The sequence below is a fragment of the Carcharodon carcharias genome, chromosome 16 (genome assembly GCF_017639515.1).
Source record: "Carcharodon carcharias isolate sCarCar2 chromosome 16, sCarCar2.pri, whole genome shotgun sequence".
Classification (NCBI taxonomy): Eukaryota; Metazoa; Chordata; class Chondrichthyes; order Lamniformes; family Lamnidae; genus Carcharodon; species Carcharodon carcharias.
This window is the reverse complement of record NC_054482.1, coordinates 46,842,178-46,861,372: the sequence shown is the minus strand read 5'-3', so window position 1 is coordinate 46,861,372 and position 19,195 is coordinate 46,842,178. Positions and strand designations below refer to the sequence as shown.

Here is a 19,195-nt window from a genome sequence, read left to right as displayed (position 1 = left end):
CTGCCCCCGCCGAGCCCCCCAAACAAGGTGAAAATCCTGGCCCATGGTTATATTCTAAAGTAATAAGCATTAGAGCTAAAGATTCGCCGGCCACATGTAACTGTGTAAAACTGCAAATACCCAATTCTTGAAGGGACTCTAAAATGAGTCAGGAAATGTCATGTGTGAGATGGACATCACTGAATGTACAGTAATCAAGACCACCCTATTTCAAATGGGCACGTTATCAAAGCATGTATCAGCAGTTCAACATACATACAAATGAACCAGGAATAACAAAATTGTGGGGCCAATTCTTCAAGCACCCATTATTATTGTCAACTCACCTGAAGCAATAAAGAATATTGGGTATTCGTTTTTGGCCTCAATGATAAGGTCACGTGATGATGATGATCTCATCAGAGGGAGATCGCCACCCATACGGTACTGTGCCTTCCATCCTTCGGTATCTGCTCACAAGAACAGACCAATAAGCCACACACGCCTTTATATAATTTGTGACATAAGCAATCCAGTTTTGCGGAAATATCCCAAATTAATTGCAATTAGTAAGTTAAACAACACTATCTTTAAGCCAGAGAAAGATATTACCCTGGAAATCACTGTCTGGGACATTTTTGGTCAAACATTGAATGAGCTCACATCAGATTATTTGTTCACTACCTTAATTTCAATATAATGAACAGGGATTTGAAAGGAATGTGTTAAGCATTCATATGGTAACATCACTGACATCAATTTTGAATCTGTATGCTGATAATTTAATTGTGTTAAACTATTGGCATTGCAATATCTTTTAGATATGTTGCGGTGTGTTGCTTTTCTGAAATATTACAATTTGGGATAACTCGCTTAGCAGCATTCTGACTAAAGCAGTGATATTGATAGGGTGACTACAGTTTCATAACGGCTACTATTGGCAGGTAATTCCATAAAGCATGCAAACTAACAATCAGGGTGGATAAAGGGGAACCAGTAGATGTAATGTATTTGAAATTCCAAAAGGCATTCTATGAGGTGCCATGTAAAAGGTTACAGTGCAAGACAAGAGCTCATGGTGTTGCAGGTGATATATTAACATGGATAGAGGATTGGCTATTGAACAGGAAACAGGGAGTGAGGATAAAGAGGTCATTTTCAGGTTGGCAAACTGTAACTAGTGGAGTGCCACAGGGATCAGTGCTTGGGCCTCAATTATTTTTGATTGTATTAATGACTTGGATGAAGGGACTAACTGCATTGTAGCCAAATTTGCTGATGACACAAATATTGATAGGAAACTAAGTTGTGAGGAGGATACAATGGTATATAGATGGGTTAAATGAGTTGACAACAACTTGGCAGATAGAGTATAATGTGGCAAAATGTGAGGTTGTCCACTTTAGCAAGAAGAATAGAAAAGCAGGATATTATTTAAATGCCTAGTACTGTGGTACAGAAGGATCTAGGTGTCCTTGTACATGAATCACAAAAAGTTAGAATGCAGGTACAGCAAGTAATTAGAAAGGCAAGTTGAATGTTGGCCTTTGTTGCAAGAGGAATGGAGTATAAACGTGCTGAAGTCTTGCCACAACTGTATAGGGCATTGATGAGACCACACCTGGAGTACAGTTCTGGCCTGCTTACTTAAGAGGATATAAGGGAGGCAGTTCAGAGAAAGCTTACTAGGATGCTTCCTGGGTGAAGGGGTTGTATTATGAGGGAACCTTGAGCAAGTTGAGCCTATACTCATTATTGTTCAGAAGAATAAGAGGTGATCTTATTGAAACATATAAAATTCTGAGGATGCTGAGAGGATGTTTCTCCTCATGGGGGAATTTCAGAAAAGGGGGCACAGTTTATAAATAGGGGTTGAGATGGAGATGAGGAGGAATTTCTTTTTTCAGAGGGTTGTTAGTCTTTGGAATTCTCTTCTCTAGAGAGCTGGTTCTTTGAATATATTCAAGGCTGAGTTAGACAGATTTTTAACCTACAAGGGAATCAAGGGTTATGTTGGGGTGGTGTGGTGTGGGGTGTTGAGGTGGCAAACAGAAAAATGGAGTTAAGACCACAATCAAATCAACCATGATCTTACTGAATGACAGAACAGGGTCGAGAGGCTGACTAGTCTATTCCTACTCCTATTTCTTAAGATTTTATGAAAATATTACCACAGTATATTCTCTGTGGTGGAAATTAGGTCTTTGATTCAGTGGGAGGTTAAAATGTCTTGAAATGGTCTTTCAGATCTTAAACTCTAAGCCCCTACTGTATGCTGTTATTATACTAACATTTCCTTATCAATCTCCCTTTCCCTGTCTCTGCTATAAGTAAGATTCATGCAAAGCTGGAAATAGCTATTCTCCCATCTCAGACTGACGATAGATACATTCCATCTTAATGTTTCCCATTCACCTCCTGAAGGATTGATTCATTGCTATGTATAGTTCTATGGACATGGATGCACTCCAGAACTTGTTCACTTGAACAATGAGTGTTTGCAAGTTATTCAATCCGTAGGAACGTCGGAGCTGAAATGAGAACCAATCAAAAGGAACCCTGGCTAGTTTTAATTTTAAAGTGCTGAGTCCAATTATAGCATCGAACAATGTATTTTATATTTTTACATGCTTATATGGTAATAAAAATAGGGTGGAATTTGGCAGGGTGGGGCGAGTCATAAAGTGCAATGAGACATTCAAAGCTCCATTGACTTTGGTGGGATCATAAAAATCCTGCTGGTGTAAAATTCCACCCATGATGTTCCATGACCTTTACAATCAAATCTTTCCGAGGACCTTTTTTATTTAGGTTACTCAGCCATTCTTACCATACTCATATTAAATTTTATGGACTGGTCCCCACCTTGAGTTCTGGCCCATAATCTCTTATAGTCATTCTTAAAGACATTTGAATGAAATTTCTTTAGGTCTTCCTTCACTAATGAATAACACCTCAGTTAGTTGCAGCCGAATTGCTGCAGTACCTGAATCAAAGGTGGAGGTGATGCTATCCTTCCTGTAACCATCTTCCACATTGCAGACTGACGAATGTCCGAAGCAGAAACAAGCTGAGCAACCCATGGGGTTGTCTGGATGAAGGTTGTAATAACCCGACTTGCAACTATGGAAGAGAATCAAACATTTGGAAAATTATGATTCTTATTCCTTCTTTTCCCCACCAGCTATTCTCCTCTGACCAGGTACGATGCTCGGATGTAAGTCCTTTAACTCATGATGGAGGGCAACAGCTGCAAGTATGAACTTAGAAAGTGATTGTTGACAAACTAAAAATTGTGCAGCACACCACAGTCAGACCTTACACCTATCACTAACCCTGTGCATTTGCTGGCACAGGTCAATGGATACCAGTTAGGGGTGGGGATCTAGGCCGAGTTCTCACCTAGTAGATGGATAGCTAATGGCAGTACTCCCTAATGCTGTACAACCAAAATCCGCTAACTCAGCACAAACGGTGAATTGAGTGTCATACATTTACATCCTGAACCATCATACAGGATGATCCATTCAACTCCCCTGCCCTATGATATGAAGATTTGCTGCTCCAGGGGCTGCTACATTACACTGTCAATGCAAATGGCGTCCTCATTCTAAAGTGTGCTCAGCATGGCTTCATTACAGCAAACATCATCTTCCACCAGAAGGACAAATACTAAACCACATGGAGGCATCCAAGATCAAAACTTTGTTTGTTATGGCATCATTTGGGTTAAAGATCTAAGTGATGTCTGCATCACTTGATCCATGTGGGAGGCTGATGCTTGTTGTACAGATCATAGACCTATTGGGTCAGTGATGAACATCCACCTAGCACCAAAGCTTTGCAAAACTCCAAAGTCCAAGATAGAAAAGAGCAATGTCTCAGCCCTAAAGCAGCCCCAAATGAAGAGAGGGATACCAAACGCAGCTCATAGCCAATCTGGAAAATCTTCATGCATCCAAATCAATTCCAGAACAGTGGGATCAAATAAAGTCAGCTGTTCTAGATTCCTGAGTCAAGAACAGTGGTTTCATTATCGTCATCACCAGGACTGGTTTGATGAAAATGATGCTGAATTATGTGACCTGCTAGAGAGAAAAAAAATGAGCAGCCTTGTTGCCAGGAAGAATAATACAAGGATGCAAGTCAAGAAGGCAGCATTCCAACAGCTCAAGGCTGATGCCCAAAGACAAATTCAGAAGATAAAGGACATGTGGTGGGAAGAGAAAGCTCAAGAGATCCACAATATGCTGACCATCATGAATACAAAGCCTTCTTGAAGCCATCAGGGGCACCTGCAGACCAAGGTCAAATGAACAAAATCCACTTTGCTCACAGGATGGTGTTTCGCTTCTTAAGGGTGACAATGTCATCGTCAACACTGGAAAGAACATTTTCAACAACTCCTCAGCCATGAATCCACAGTGGCAGCTGATAATATCCAGACTAGCCCCCAGTACTCTGTGGTAGAATCTATGCGTGAATCACTATCGATAGGAGAGCTGCAACAAGTTATCAAATAGATGAAAAACAGCCAAGCTTGCTGAGGTCTTCAAAGTTGATGGACCTTCATATCAAGACTCCATGCACCATCCTATGGAGTTTGGAAGAGAAACAATTACCCCCCTCCCCACCCCCTCACCACCGACTTCAGGAATGTGACAATTGTGACTATCTTCAAGAAGGGAGATAAATCATGCTGTGGAAACTATCAGAATAATTTTCTCTTGTCAATAGCAGGGGAAAATCCCAGCATGCATTCTCCTAAATCACCTACTTCCTGTGGCTGGGGAAATTATCCCAGAGACACAGTGTGGCTTTAGACATTCCAGAGGAACCTCTGATATGGTCTATGTTGCCAGACAAATCTGAGAAAAATGTAGAGAACGGCACCAGAAATTCTTCATTGCATTTATTGACCTGACCAAAGCATTTGACTTAGTAAATCATAGAGGTTTGCAGATTGTGCTCCATATTTTGGAGCCCACGAAACTTCATCAGAATCCTGCAATTGCTTCATGATGGTATGACTACAACTGTCGCTAGTGGGAGGTCTGAAACAGATACCTTCAAAATCCAGACCAGGGCCAAGCAAGGCTGTGTGATATTCCCCCACACTATTTAAAATCTACCTGACTGTGGCTATTCTCATCATCAAAGAACAACTGGCCTCTGATGTCAGTGTTAAAATCCACCAAGATGGAAAGCTGTTTAACCTCAGTCACCTCCATGCCATAACAAAACAGACCATGGTTGACATACATGATCTACAGTTTGTGGATGACTACAATGTCTTTGCCTGCTCTGCACCAGATTTGCAAGCCAGTCTCAACCTCTTCAATTCTGCATACAAGAAACTCGGCCTGTCCTTTAATGTTGCCAAAACAAAATTCATACATCAACCGCACCTAGTGAACCAGCTGTTCCACCTCCCATTTATATTGAAGGTGTGGAATATGTTGAGCACTTCCCATACCTTGGCCTCTCTCAAAAGACTACCATTGATGAGGAGACCCAACACCATTTACATTGCATCAGTTCAGCCTTCCACAAACCACAGCAGCGACTGTTTGACATCAAAAACCTCAGCAATCAGCAAAAGGCTTATTGTACAGTTGTCGCCACATTCCTGCAGTGCAATGAGACCTGGACTGTATATCAGCGGCACATAAGAGAACTAGAGAAATTCCAACAGCAATGCTTTCGCTGCAGCCTCTGGGTTCAATGGAAGAACCATTGGGATTCAATGAGAGAAATGCTAGTGTCCTTCTTGAAGCCAGCTCCAGAAATATTCAGGCAAAACTGCAAATCAACTTCGATGGACTGGACATAATGTCCAGAAGATGAAAAGCAGCTCCTCCACCTGGTCCTGTTTTCTTAACTCTCAAGGGACCAATGTCCCAGGGGAAGACAACTAAAGTGCTTCAAAGACACTCCTTGTAGTGTGGCAGCATTGACATTAATGACTAAGTGGAGCTTGCTACTAATCGTTCAAAATAGTGACAACCTGTCCTTCAAGCTGCATCACGCTTTCAGTCACAATGTCTTAATGGTTAGGCAGAGCAAGGTGGCAGGGAAGGAAAGGAAAGGAAGCAAATCTGCCCTCCAGATCTCACATCCTGCCCCATGTGCCCAAAGATCTGTGAACAGAGAATCAGCCTACTCAATCACATGAAGACCCCTGACAGCAATTCACAACCTTGAATGGACCTTCATCTTTGAATCACTGGATAGCCGACGACAACATTATTGTAATCCTAAGGCCTGCCACAGCTCTTTGCTCCTCCTATTCCAGGCAGACTCTACCAAGGCCAGGCAGACTTTCGACAAAATATAAATGACTCTGGCCATCAATTATCAGCCAGGGTCAGGGCGTAATTTATATATTACAGATTTGTTGCAGGTTTTTATAATCCAAATATTTTCTATCAATGGCCCCCATTAAAAATTAAACCTGGGAAAACACCCTCTATCTAGCTGTTTTTAAACTGGCATTAACAGCCAACTTTAAAGGTCCTTAAAGGTGTTGCAGTTTAGAAAAATACTTGGATAGGTGCAAATTCACAAACAAGTGGAATGAAACTGCAGAGAATAGCTGAAAAATCAGCTAATTGGAAACATTAGCTGGGTTAAAATACTCCAAATCCTACCAAATCAACTTCAGGGAAGTAGAGTAATATGGCTGTTACTATTAATTGCAATTATATTGTAAAAAGCTATAAAATTGAACTAGATTTTTTGAATTCAATGTAATTGTTATAAAACACTTACCGGTTACAGTTGGACCCCTCCACATTATATTTACAGGTGCATCTTCCTGTTTCAATGTCACAAATTTCTGTAATGCCAGCCATATTACATGTACAGCGTCTGTCAATACCAAATACAATTTAATCATTAAAGATAAACTGTGTATCAAGCGATGAATCATTTGGGTGGGACATTGAAGTGACAAATATTTTTCCTCTAATTTTCTCCCATCCTGTCCTGAGGGCACCAACTCTCAGCTGCATATGGTTCCATAGCTGCCCTGTGTGCAGACAATTTATTACAATGAAGAGGTTCAGCTGGTGTTTCTTTTTATTTCTCCTTATTCATACTGACAAGGCATTGCCCATCCCTAATTGCCCTCTGAGGCTTACTAGGCCATTCCAGAGGGTAGTTAAGTGTCAATCACAATACTGTGTCTGAAGTCACATGTGGGCCAGACCAGATAAGGAAAGTGGATTTCTTCCTCCGAAGGACATTAATGAATCAGATGAGTTTTTTTAAAATAATAATCCAGTGCTTTCATGATCATTATTAATGAGACTAACATTTATTCCAAATTTATTAAGTAATTGAATTTAAGTTGCACTAGCTGCCATGGTGTGATTTGAACTCATGCCTTAGCCTATTGCCATTATGCTACTAGCCCACCGTGAAGTGATGTGGGTTTATGCCAATGCATGGGATTATACTGGGAGGCTAATGTGCAGCCAAAACACCAGTACAGCCTTAGTGAGCTAAATGGCTTGTTTCTGTAATGTAACACCCTATTGAAAGTGCAGAGGTGAATTATAAGGTAACTTCAAATGTTGCAAATTGTAAATAAAACAGACTATATTGCAAACAAACGACAAATCCATCAGCATCTCTACGGGGGAAATGAGTTTAGTTTTCAAATGACGATTTGACACAGGATCTACACCCAAAACACTAGCCTATCTTTTCTCTTTACAACATCAACCTCCCAGAATTTTCTGTTTCTGTAATACATTATAAGTACAGCTTTTGTATGTCACATTGTGGGGGGCAGGGGGAAACTTCAGTCAGGAGAATTTATCAGCTCACTTACTTGCAACCAGTGCTGGATAATGAGTAAAAGCCAGGCTGACATTTGTCACATTTGTCTCCAAGCACACCTTCTGGTTTACACCTACACCGACCATATTTATCACAGCCACTACCTGTGGAACCTGAGACATCGAAAACATTAAAACACAGGGTTTTATTAAGGGTATGAAATGTAGTTTATGTCAGCTTTGCTCAGCTTCAACTTTGCTCAACTCTGATGAGAGATTTGTGAGATATAATGCCATTCAAACAGAATAATTTTCATACAATAACGGAGTACCTAAACAGACAGTACATTGATAATATAATAGTAACTAACCATCTATTCTAATTATTTTTTCCTCCAAATGTTCCTTGATAACAAGGCAAAAATAAACTTTCACTAGCAGGGGCTTTACTATCCTTATTTCTGGTTGCTGCCATTTCCATTCTTATAAAAGATTAGAGTTTCCTGCAGGGGCCGTGGAAGGACTGTGCAACCTGTGTAATCACACAGGGCTCTGAGTCAGTCCAGGGTACTGAGCAGATCAAATGAAAGAGTATCTATCTAATAGCCATTATAATAACTGATTATAGCTGATCCCATTGGTCAACTATTTTGATATTACCAATTGCAAACATGCTTTTACATGGCCATTCATGTGCAGGTTTGAGACAGATTAAACTGCTAGTATTTATTATCATTTGCAAGTGAAATGCAAAGAACTCAGAGTCCAAACAGAGCCCTTGCACTGTGTTTGCTACAAGATAAATATTGTTCCTGCCTTTCAGCGATGCTGAAACTCCTATTTGTTTTCAGTCTAAAATAGTTGAGAGTTAAAAGCCAGCCCCCATGACCTCTGCTTTGTATATGTACAGATTAAAGTATCCAGTTGCCTCAACATACATCATGAAGTGCCCAGAAAAAATCCACAGGCTGGTAAAACAGAATGGAGTGGGGGGGTGGGGGGTGATATTTGCTCATGTAGCGCTGCTTCAAAGCCGCTATTCATAGACTACACTGACTGTCTGAGGGAACCCAAAAATCTCCTATCGACATGTAATTATTAAGCAGGTAGTAAGAGACGGGGTGTGTCCTATTAAAGATGAAGAGGCAATGTATGCTTAGAGGTGCAAGACAAGGTTAAAATACTTAATAAGTACTTGAATCGGTGTTTACTGAGGAAAAGGAATCTGGCAGAACGTTGGCAGAAACAGAGATAGTAGATGTATAGCTGGGGTGAAAATTAATAGACAGGATGTACAGAAAAGGTTGCCTATGCTTAGAGTGGATAAATCACCTGCTCTGGATCGCCTAGCCTGCATTTCACGCTGCTAAAGGGTTGGAGATAGTAGACGTGTTGCAGTAATTTTGCGATCTTCCCTAGATACAGGAGAGGTGCTAGAGGTTTGGAGAGAAGCAATGCGATACCCTCTTTCAAGAAAGGGTGTAAGGAAATTCCTGGTAACTACAAGTTTAACATCAGTAGTAGATAAGGTTTTAAAAACAATAATCGGGGGGAAAAATCAACAAACACTTGGAGAAGTTTGACTTAATTAGTGATAGCGAGGAATTATTTAAAAGGAAGATCATGCTTGACTAATCTTATTGGGGAGATTTTCCCCTCGTCGGGCAGGCACGGCGGGCAGATCCAGGAGCAGCTGCGTAACAATCTGCCACCCATGATCAGGTCCCGACTGCAATTTCACGCTGGCTAGCTGTTAATCGCACAGCGCTGCTGGAATTGGGTGGGGGCAGGAGGGTGAGTGCGGAAGACTGTGCAGGCGCGCGGGTGCGCTCACAGAAAGCTCCCTGAAGGCACAGAGCTGCCTCAAGGAATATTCATAAAACTAAAAATAAAGATTTTAAAAATAAGGAAAACATGTCCCCTCATGTAACTCTATTAAATAAACAGGGACATGTTGCAAATGAGTTACAAAAACTTTTATTTTATTTTCAATTAACCCGCCCGTGGATGAGGATTCCTCAAAAATTGAAGGGCTGCTTGGCCTATTCACCCACCCTCCAACCGTAAGATTGGACGGGCAGCAAAAAATTCTATTTAATTGATCGATTAATGGGCTTAACAGCCTTCTTAATTGTCGGCAGGTGCGCTGCTGACTCCTGCACGTATCCACCGACCAGATGAGTGCACGATGACGTTGGTATGCTCGCCTGATGTCATCACGCGCTATTTCACGCTCATGTGTGTCAGGCGTGCGCCCGCACACCGAGGTGAAAATTCAGTTCATTGAATTTTTTAATGAAATAACAGAGAAGGTTGATGAAGAGAATGCAATGGATGTTGTCTGGATGAGATTTTAAGAAAGCCTATGACAGCCTCATAAAAGGCTGATTAAAAAAATTGAGACACATGGAATAAAAGGGTTAGCATCAGTGTGGATTAAAATAAGACTGATTTAAGGACAGAAAATAGCAAGTCGTGGTAAATGGTTGGTTTTTGGACTGGGAGAGAGTAGACAGTGCTGTTTTTTTATAAACAGTGAGGATGATACCAATTGACTGCAACAGGACGTAAATAAACCAGCAGAATGGGCAGACAAGTGCCAGATGAAATTTCATACAGAGAAGTATGAGATGATACATTTTGGTAGGAAAGTTAATGAGAGGCAATATTGACTTAATGGTACATATCTAATGAGTGTGCAGGGACACAGGGACACGGGTTCATGTGCATAGATGTTTGAAGAGGACTGTACATATTAAGAGAGTAATTAGCAAAGCATATGGGATCTTTGGCTTCACAAATAAATACTTAAAAAGCTTTGGTTAGGCCACAGTTAGGCCTGAATTTTCACGCAGACAGAGAGGCTCTCCATCTGTGAGAAAATGGTGCCTGAGGCCCGAATCCAGATGCCCTGCTCCTGAACCCAGCCCCCACCATTTTTGCAGGGGGTGGGGAATAGGAATGGGTTGAACTTTGGACAAATATGGTTCACAGAGGCAGCTGCACATGTTAAAGTGCAGCTGCCTTCAGTCTGATTTGATTTTCACAAGGAGGGAGTGGGAAATATAACTTGTGCACATCAGACCTAGTAAATCTAAACTTAGCAGAGTTCTTTGGAGAGGTAGAGTACCCTTTTGCAGAGGTACAGTACCCTTTTGGATATGGTCTCAGGACACCTTTGGGAGAGGTAAGGTGCCCTTTGGGAGAGGTCAAGTGGCTTTTGGGATTGTTAAAAATGAACATGAATGTGTGTGAAAAGTGGATAAACGCATTGGAATTGTCTAGCTCATTGGAACACTCAAAGAGCCCTATCAAAGGTAGCTGTCAAGCTGTCAAGGCATTTAAATCTCCTGGCCTTTAAATATTTGAGAAAAAAACTGCCTGCAGTGTTGAAAAAATGTATTGCTTGCTATTTCACTCTGTTGACATAAGTCTGAGGGTTAAAATTGCAGGAGTAGTGTTGTATGGCTGGTTTCACAACCTATCACTTTCACAGTGGGTGCCTGTCAGTTCACAGTTTGACTGACAGCCCCAAGTACCTATAAAGTCTTTGAAGTGGAACTATGAATATGAATGCTTGTTCTTATAAGGGATTAAAGGAATGGGTTTTTATCAATGCAATACTTTTTTTTAAAAAAAGTGAATTCGTCATTAGATACTTAAGAACTTTATTTAATCCCAGCACGGATCCAGATTTCTGCCCATGGTGGATATTGGGTGAGTTGTTGTGGGGACTGTAAGGGTAAAGTAGTGGCTGGGGGAACATGGGTTGGTAAGAGTTGGCACTAAGTTGGCCTAGGGGCTATAAAGGGACATGGCATGAGTGGAAGGGCATAGGTTGGCATGGAGGATATGAAGGGCCATGAAAGTGGGTTGGGGCATGGCTTGGCATGGAGGGAGTGAAGGACTGTGGGGGGTGGGTGGGAGGCATGAGATGATATGGTTTGGCATAGATAGGGCATTGAGAGTGTGTGCGGGTGAGGGGGTGTGAGGGGTGAGTGCAGGGGGCTGTTTCTTATTTTATTTTTTTGGGACAGAGTGCTGGAGTACCAAGGTGGGCCCATTCACCCAGCCCACCTCCACACCCAGCAGCCCCTGTGGCTGCCTACAAACTCTTTTCAGGGGCAGTGGGCGCAACTCCCATAAAAATCTGTATCCCCAGAATGAAAACCTGAACTTCCAGGGCACTTTTTCAGGAATCGGGTTCATGGAGCTGGGAATGCTCCCAATGCTGCACACGTGACGTGAGAGCGAAAATTCAGGCCCTAGAGCATTGTGTCCAGTTCTAGCCACCACACTTCAGGGAGGATGTGAAAGTCCTTGAGAGGTTTAAAGGCAGTTTACCAGAATGTTTCCAGGGATGTGGGATTTTAGCTACAAGTTTAGATTGGAGAAGCTGGGGCTGTTCCTCTTGGGCCACAGAGATTGGGGGAGATCTGATAATGGTGTATGAAATTATGACAGTCTGGATAAAGTAGACAAAGCTGTTCCCATCAGCTGATGTTACAAGGACTAGGAGACGCAGGTTTAAGGATTTGGGCAAGAGTGGCAAGGGTGGATGTGAGGAAGAACTCTTTACACAGTGAATGGTAACAAACTGAACTCACTGCCTATGAGGATGATGGAATCAATGATTTCAAAAGGAAATTGGATGGGCACTTGAGGGACAAGAATGCGCAGGAGTTAGAGCAGGGGAATGGGTCAGACTGGATGGCTTAACAGACAGCCTGCCTGAACAGCCTCCTTCTGTGCCTTAATATCTCTATGACTCATGAGCTCTACAGCAGATATTGCTGTGGGAATTTACCTGTGTGATCTGCATGGCTTTCTTCATTGATATCATTGAGGAAACCCACGTGATCTGCGTAGTGAGTGGCCATCAGTGCTACCTGCCCGCAGGGAATCTACAAAGTCTGCATAGCACTGCTCTGAAGCTGCACTATGCGAGCAAAGTTTTTCTCCCAATTATGTTTGTCTTTTCTCTTCTATTCAAAAACTCTGTTTATAAATCAAGGGAGTGTAACCAACTATGAAAGCAATGTTGTCCTCCAACAGCTAGACTTGAATGGAAATATGAATGGTTGCAGTACAGGGAAGAAATGAAAACAGACCCATGACAAAGTGACTCTGAATAACTGCCATCACATTCAGGCCTCATGTTACAGCAAAATAAAGGGAAGGAACTGGTCTTGTTTATTTAAACTCTCCAAAAGACAATTTTCACTAAATCACCTATAGAGATTGATAACAAATATTAAAGGTAGAAAATGGACCAAAGAGCTCACACATTCTTTAAGGCAAAATAAAAATGGCTAATGATGTCATTCTTGAACGAATTGATCTTGACCCTTAATCCAGTAAGGTCAAATGCTTTAACTCTCAGCTCATACAAGCCTAACATTATAAAAAGGCATGAATTCTAATTCAATGCACTTACCCAGTGAGTTGCAACTGCAGGGCTGACAGTGACCCCCTGGCCTTGGAAGGTAGTGATTTTCCTTACATTTCTCGCAGTGTATTCCTTCACTGTTACCAACACAGTTCAAACACCGCGTACCACTTCCAGTCTGTTGGTATAGTCTAGGGTCCCACTCACATTGATAAGCCCTGCGATTACAGTTGCATTCTGTGGCAAGACAATAAATGACATGAAGAATGATGTCTGTTAATGTCAATACCATCACTATTAATTGAAACCAGTGTTTTTATTCATATTTTTATAATGTGCTCACTCATCATGACAGTGCCCATCAGCAGATGCAGCAATACATTAGTAACAGAGGTCAAAGTTCAGCTGACTGATAAAAAACAACTTTTTCTGCATGGGCCAAGATCAGGTATTTTTTCTGATGTTATTTCAAGTTCATGCCAATCATGCCTAATAACTGTTCTGATAAAATAAATGCACAAAGTAAAGGCTGTAATAGAATGGGCTACCTTTGACCTGTGAACCCATTGTGTTATCAAATGATCTGGTGCAAAGTATTACATTGCCCATTTAATTAAATAACACATTTAAGAAAGTTAAAATTGTAACAAATTACAAGCAAACCCACAGCAGGAGATTCATAAAGTAATGAAATTAAAAGCATTATATCAATAGGGAAAGAGGGTGACCACAGTAACCCCTGAGGGCTATTCTCTAGGATCTCTGATGGCTGCCTCAACCAAATGGAACAACTTGGCAACAGTTCAACCACACTTTACATATCATAATCCATCACATTACCATGGAACTCATTTACAAGCTCTGAACTATTTCTAAGAGATGACTTATTATATTTAAAATAGAAATACTGTATCCAACAGCATTTAATTTTAGAATCTTCCATTTCTCTTTTATTAGGCCTCATCTTACATATTTTTTTTATCAAGAATGTTTTAATAAAACAACCAATTTTTTCAAAAACAAATTGCATATATTCGCTGCAATCAATAAGTCGTTCAAAGTACAGTTTTTTAAGAAAATCTGATCATGTGATAAGGTGTAATGTAAATGCAAGTATTCCTTTCTTATAGCTGTTTCTAATAGGATTCAGATCAATCAAGTTCCTGTTCCGAATATTAGCATTTATCTTATGATCTGTAATTCAGTTTATTTTCAGTGGTTATTACTTACATATTTCCCACTTTAGAGCCAGTCACATGTGGACAACTGTGCAGTGCCTTTACTACAGCTTTGGGCTATTTTTGTTCATGAAATAACTGGCTTCCATTACAAAATCTAATGGGATGAGTGGACCTGACCTTTTAGGTTAAGGATTCTTTAGCACAAGTTATTAAAAGTACAGTTTACATCAGCAATACTCCAGAAGGTTGCAGGGTCTAATGCACAAGGATGTACACGAGATGGCACTATTTCCCTTTCAGATCAGAAACCTATTCCCACCGCACCGTCTACCTGCCCAGCACAATGGAGTCACTTCCATGCCCTTATATTCAGTGTAGATATGCAGCAGGATCAGCTGCTTTCTTTTTTCAAGCTGAGTGACATCTTTTACATGGCTTCAACATCATTCAGCAAAGAGCAGTACTTGCTATCAAACTTGGTGTTTCATAAATGCATCAACAGTTTATAGCAGATTGCTTATGGCAGCCCATCTAATGAACATTTAAGGAGAAATTGGTAACTTCTTGCGACAGTAACTATGCAACCCACAAACAGGATTTATCATGGTTGTCTTTCTAGGAAGGAGCATTTTCATTTTCATTTTATTTGTCACTTTCCACTTTCTCCTTGTCTCTCCTGGAGGCACTACCTTATGCATTGATACACATCGACTGGCAGTGTTCACCCTCGGGCACCTCACCCAAGTACTAATCCTTCATGTGTGAATCCAGGCATGAATGTCAGCAAGCTATGTATCATGAATCAAAGCTAAATCCCCACCTTGCCATCACCTATTGACCTATTGTTTTTGAGCATTTATTGTTCTTTAGAAGCACTATATCTTTTATTACCAATATAAAGGCACAAAATGTATTTGATTCCATTATCTAAGCCAGTGTTTTTCATTACAAGGCCAACAAGCCAGTGGCAGCTCCCATCGATGCTAAGTGCGGCTCCCCAACCAGTGGTGTTTAGCAAAGCTCCGGCACCTCCACCCAGGCCCAAGGAGCAGAGTGTGGAGAAGCAGAATGTCAGGTCCCAGGGAGGAGAAGATGGCTGTAAAGTCCGGCGCGCCGGGAAGGACAGGCTAACTGCGAGGTCCGGGTGTGAGCCACTGTGAGCGGAGGCCCAAATCGTGGTGGGTGAGGGGAGGAAGAGGCGGACTGCTGAGTGTGTCTGGGGGAGTTAGAGAGGTGTGTGGGAGTGAGTCAATGTGTGCAGGAGTGAGAGAGAGTTGCATGTGTGTATGTATGTGAGTGAGAGAGGAGAGTGAATATATGTGTGTGTGTGGGGGGGGAACTGAGAAAGTGAATGTGTGTGGGACTGAGAGACAGTGTGTGTTGCAGGGAGTGAGAGCGTGGGTGTGGGTGTGGGAGTGAAAGTGTGTGTGTGGGACTGAGAAAGTATGTGTGGAGGGGAAGTGAGAGAGTGAGTGTGCGTGTGTGTAGGAGTGAGTAAATGTGTGAGTGGGCAGGGGGACAACTGAGAGAGAGTGTGTGTGTGTCTGTGTCTATGTGCATGCGTGCATGCGTGCATGCGAGTGTATGTGTGGTAGGCCCATTTGTATCCAGGAAATGGGCTTGCTCCTTGAGGGTTGAGCCAATCCTGACAGTGGCCTCCACCCGGGGAGGCACCACCTGGCATTGCAATGCAGTTGGCTACTGAAAGTGTTCGGGGCAGCCACCATTGCAGTAGGATGTGGTGTACAGGAGTGCGGCACCAGCTCACTAGGAGAGAGAAGCACATTCTGCAGGTTAATCCCTCACCCTAGCACTGAGGTGAGGCCAAGTCAATCCACTTCAAGCTTGTATTCCCCCAGAGAGAACAATGTACTCTGATTTTCAATTAATGTCCTTTCTTCCTTTGTGTTATCACAAGCAGGAGCGAATCAGGCAATGGTGTCTAATATCGATGTGGCTCTCACGTTGCAGGGTTTTTGCTACAGTGGCCCTTGCTTCAAAAATAGTGACGATCACTGATCTAAGCCTCCCTCAATCCTAAGGTCTTTCCCTTTAGTTTTAATGGTGTGCTATTATAAGTAATATCATATTCCACATTGGTGAGGCAGTCTGACTGACTTTACTTCCATATCTACTTTAGATTTAGATCCTTACCAACATGGATTACTGCATCGTGACCAGACGAGAAATGAGAGTTGATTTTCCCCTCCCTGGCTCAAGGGCACTGAGGCCTATTGGATTACACCTAGCCCAGCCTTAACTGTGATTTGCCAGCTTTGCAAAGACTGTCAGCAATGAAACCTAGCGCTTTCCAATCTGGCCAGATGCATTAAACTATTAGGGAGTCTTTAATAAGTGCACTTGCCAAATATCTGATGAAAATCAAGTCTTGCCATTGCGGTTTAAAAGCTTCAGCCCAGTGTGTGATGACCCCACAGCAATAAATGTTGTACAAAAGTTTCAACTACTCCACAGAAGCATATATGACAACAGTCCTGTTAAGTGCTAAGTGATTCTGACCATAACATCTGCAAGAGCTGGCTGTAATTCAAATAGCACTTTGTGTCAGGAATTGGCCAATAATTACCATTGATTTGGCAGCTTCTACTAATACATATTATAAAACAGCTGCATTAATTGCAGTGTACGGTGCCATGAGACTAAACTCTTTCCCCTGCCTGTATCTTCACTGTATTTAACTCAAGGTGAAATACAACACCATGTTATGCTCCCCTTTTCCCTTCCATCCTGAATGCCCTGGTATTTAGTTCACAGAGAAAAGAAGCTGCTATACTTTAGCAACTACTTTACAATTTAAACTAGAACACAATAAGCAACAGCTGTTAAGATTTTTAACAATTACAATGAACCACTTGATCCAACAAATTAACAGTTAACGATTCCTCATAACCGTGTAAGTTATTTGAGCGATGCAACATCACCAAATTTGCTTCCATGGCAGTGTGATGATTCATTGCCACAGTACCATAGGGTCAGGAGGTAGTGAAAACATCAATTTCTGAGGGATAAATCACTTGTCCTATTCATAAATAATGTCATAAGAAAATAATTTTCAACCCCTTTTTACCATTACTGGTTACACTGTTTGGAAGTTAAGGGTTGCAGTGCTGTATACCTGTTAATGAAGTGTTAATCACAGCAGTGCTTTGTAGTTTAAAAGAGGCAGTGGTTTTGTTTTGAGTCTTATTTGAGTTCTAACACTATAACATTATCCATGTCTTATTCTTTAATATCATTAGAGTAATACAGTATTGTTAAATCATACTTTGAAACATAGAGACCAAATGTCATCGCGTCTTTTAGCTGGAATCTGGATTTGGTATCTCAGCTGACTTGGAAGTAATGCGCTTTGTAATTTGTGACCTGAGCTTTTATTGAAGTTCAACCATGCAAATATTTACTGATCACCTCAATGAGGCATAAGACAAGTACCTTATATCATATTGTACAAATTAATGACTAGATAGATCAGTTCATTAAGTACATACAGACACAAATAACACTCATCATTCTTAGAGCTCTAATTAGCAATGATCTTCACTTTCCACATCCATAGATTCTCCCTGCCTAAATTTTGGATAAATTGCCTGCCTTATGTTGCTAATACTTGTCTTTCTTCAATAATTTAACAATGACTGCGTTGAGGAAGCCATATTCCAATGCAGTTTAGCAGTCACCACTGTAATAGATCAAGATTACCATGGTAGTAGCATGTCACTTGCCAATTGGCACAATTCTTTTGGATTGGTCTCAAGTTTAACACAGGATCCTGGCCAAAATTAATCTTAATTTTTGAATGTCTGTGCATTTGTTTATTTATTCTACAAGGAACCAGTAAGTACAGCTACACTGCACTACCCCTACACCACCTCAAAGCCATGGCAATTCCTGGTTACTTTTTTCAATTTCATCACAGGGTAACATGGTAATTCAAGCTGAAGGCTCCTTAGTCCTTCTTGAACACCAATGCTCTATCATCTTCCCACTACATCATCGGGCTTCAACCATCCTTCCTGTCAAAACAACCAATAATCACCCTTTGTGCAAATGTTTCCAAGGTTTAAAAAAAGTGACTAACTTCCAAAGTACTTCATTAGCTGAAAAGTGCTTTGGTACATCCTGAGGTCATGAATGGCACTATATAAATGAAAGTCTTTCTTTTTCTTTTATTTCTTTAAGGGAATAGTCTCTGCCACTGCCCTTAGCTGGCCTTGCACGTCACAACCCTGAAGCAGTGTAATCTTGCCCTGATGCAATGGAGTATTGGAAAGGATCTTACATAACTCTATAAGGTTCCTTCTGAAAAATCATCATCAGCTGAATGTACTGCCCATTGCCATGATGGTGTTCATAGAATGATCCCCAGTCTCAGATTGTCTTTGACTAGGGAGATCTGAGAAAACCAATAGGCATACAAATATCTCCCTTTATAATAGTTGGTAACGTGGATCATCTCAACTGCATACTTCTTCCTTTCAATAAACTATGTCACAGATCTATAATCAGACAAAAATGGATATTGAGAGAAAATAGATATTAGGATGGGTGATCAAAAGTTTGATCAAAGAGGTGAGTTTTAAGAATGGAATGGCCTTGAAGGAGGAAAGGAAGGTGGAACGATTTTGGGAAGGAGTTCCAGAGCATGGAGGCTATCCAGTTGGAGGATAAAGGAGGAACTTCACTGCAATAAAAATTGAATAGTTGTAAAACAGGTATGGTGTGTTCCACCATATTACCATGCAGACTCTAAAGATGACAATTTTCACCAGTAATATTTTGTAATTGTGCCTTGCAGCTAATCTGAATCTGGAGGCTGTTTAAACTAAATCCAGAGTGCAATT

General features: G+C 41.2%; 1 protein-coding gene across 1 annotated transcript in view; it reads right to left on the bottom strand.

The window, feature by feature from the left end:
* Positions 1-19,195, bottom strand: part of LOC121289448 (laminin subunit gamma-1-like) — an 87,816-nt gene that overhangs the window by 42,149 nt on the left and 26,472 nt on the right. Inside the window, exons 2-6 of the mRNA XM_041208946.1 lie at positions 13,201-13,389; positions 7,817-7,937; positions 6,751-6,849; positions 2,966-3,102; positions 327-449 (exon numbers count right to left, since the gene is read on the bottom strand). Of these exons, the coding sequence (XP_041064880.1) occupies positions 327-449; positions 2,966-3,102; positions 6,751-6,849; positions 7,817-7,937; positions 13,201-13,389 (669 nt within the window). The remainder of the gene's footprint in view (positions 1-326; positions 450-2,965; positions 3,103-6,750; positions 6,850-7,816; positions 7,938-13,200; positions 13,390-19,195) is intronic.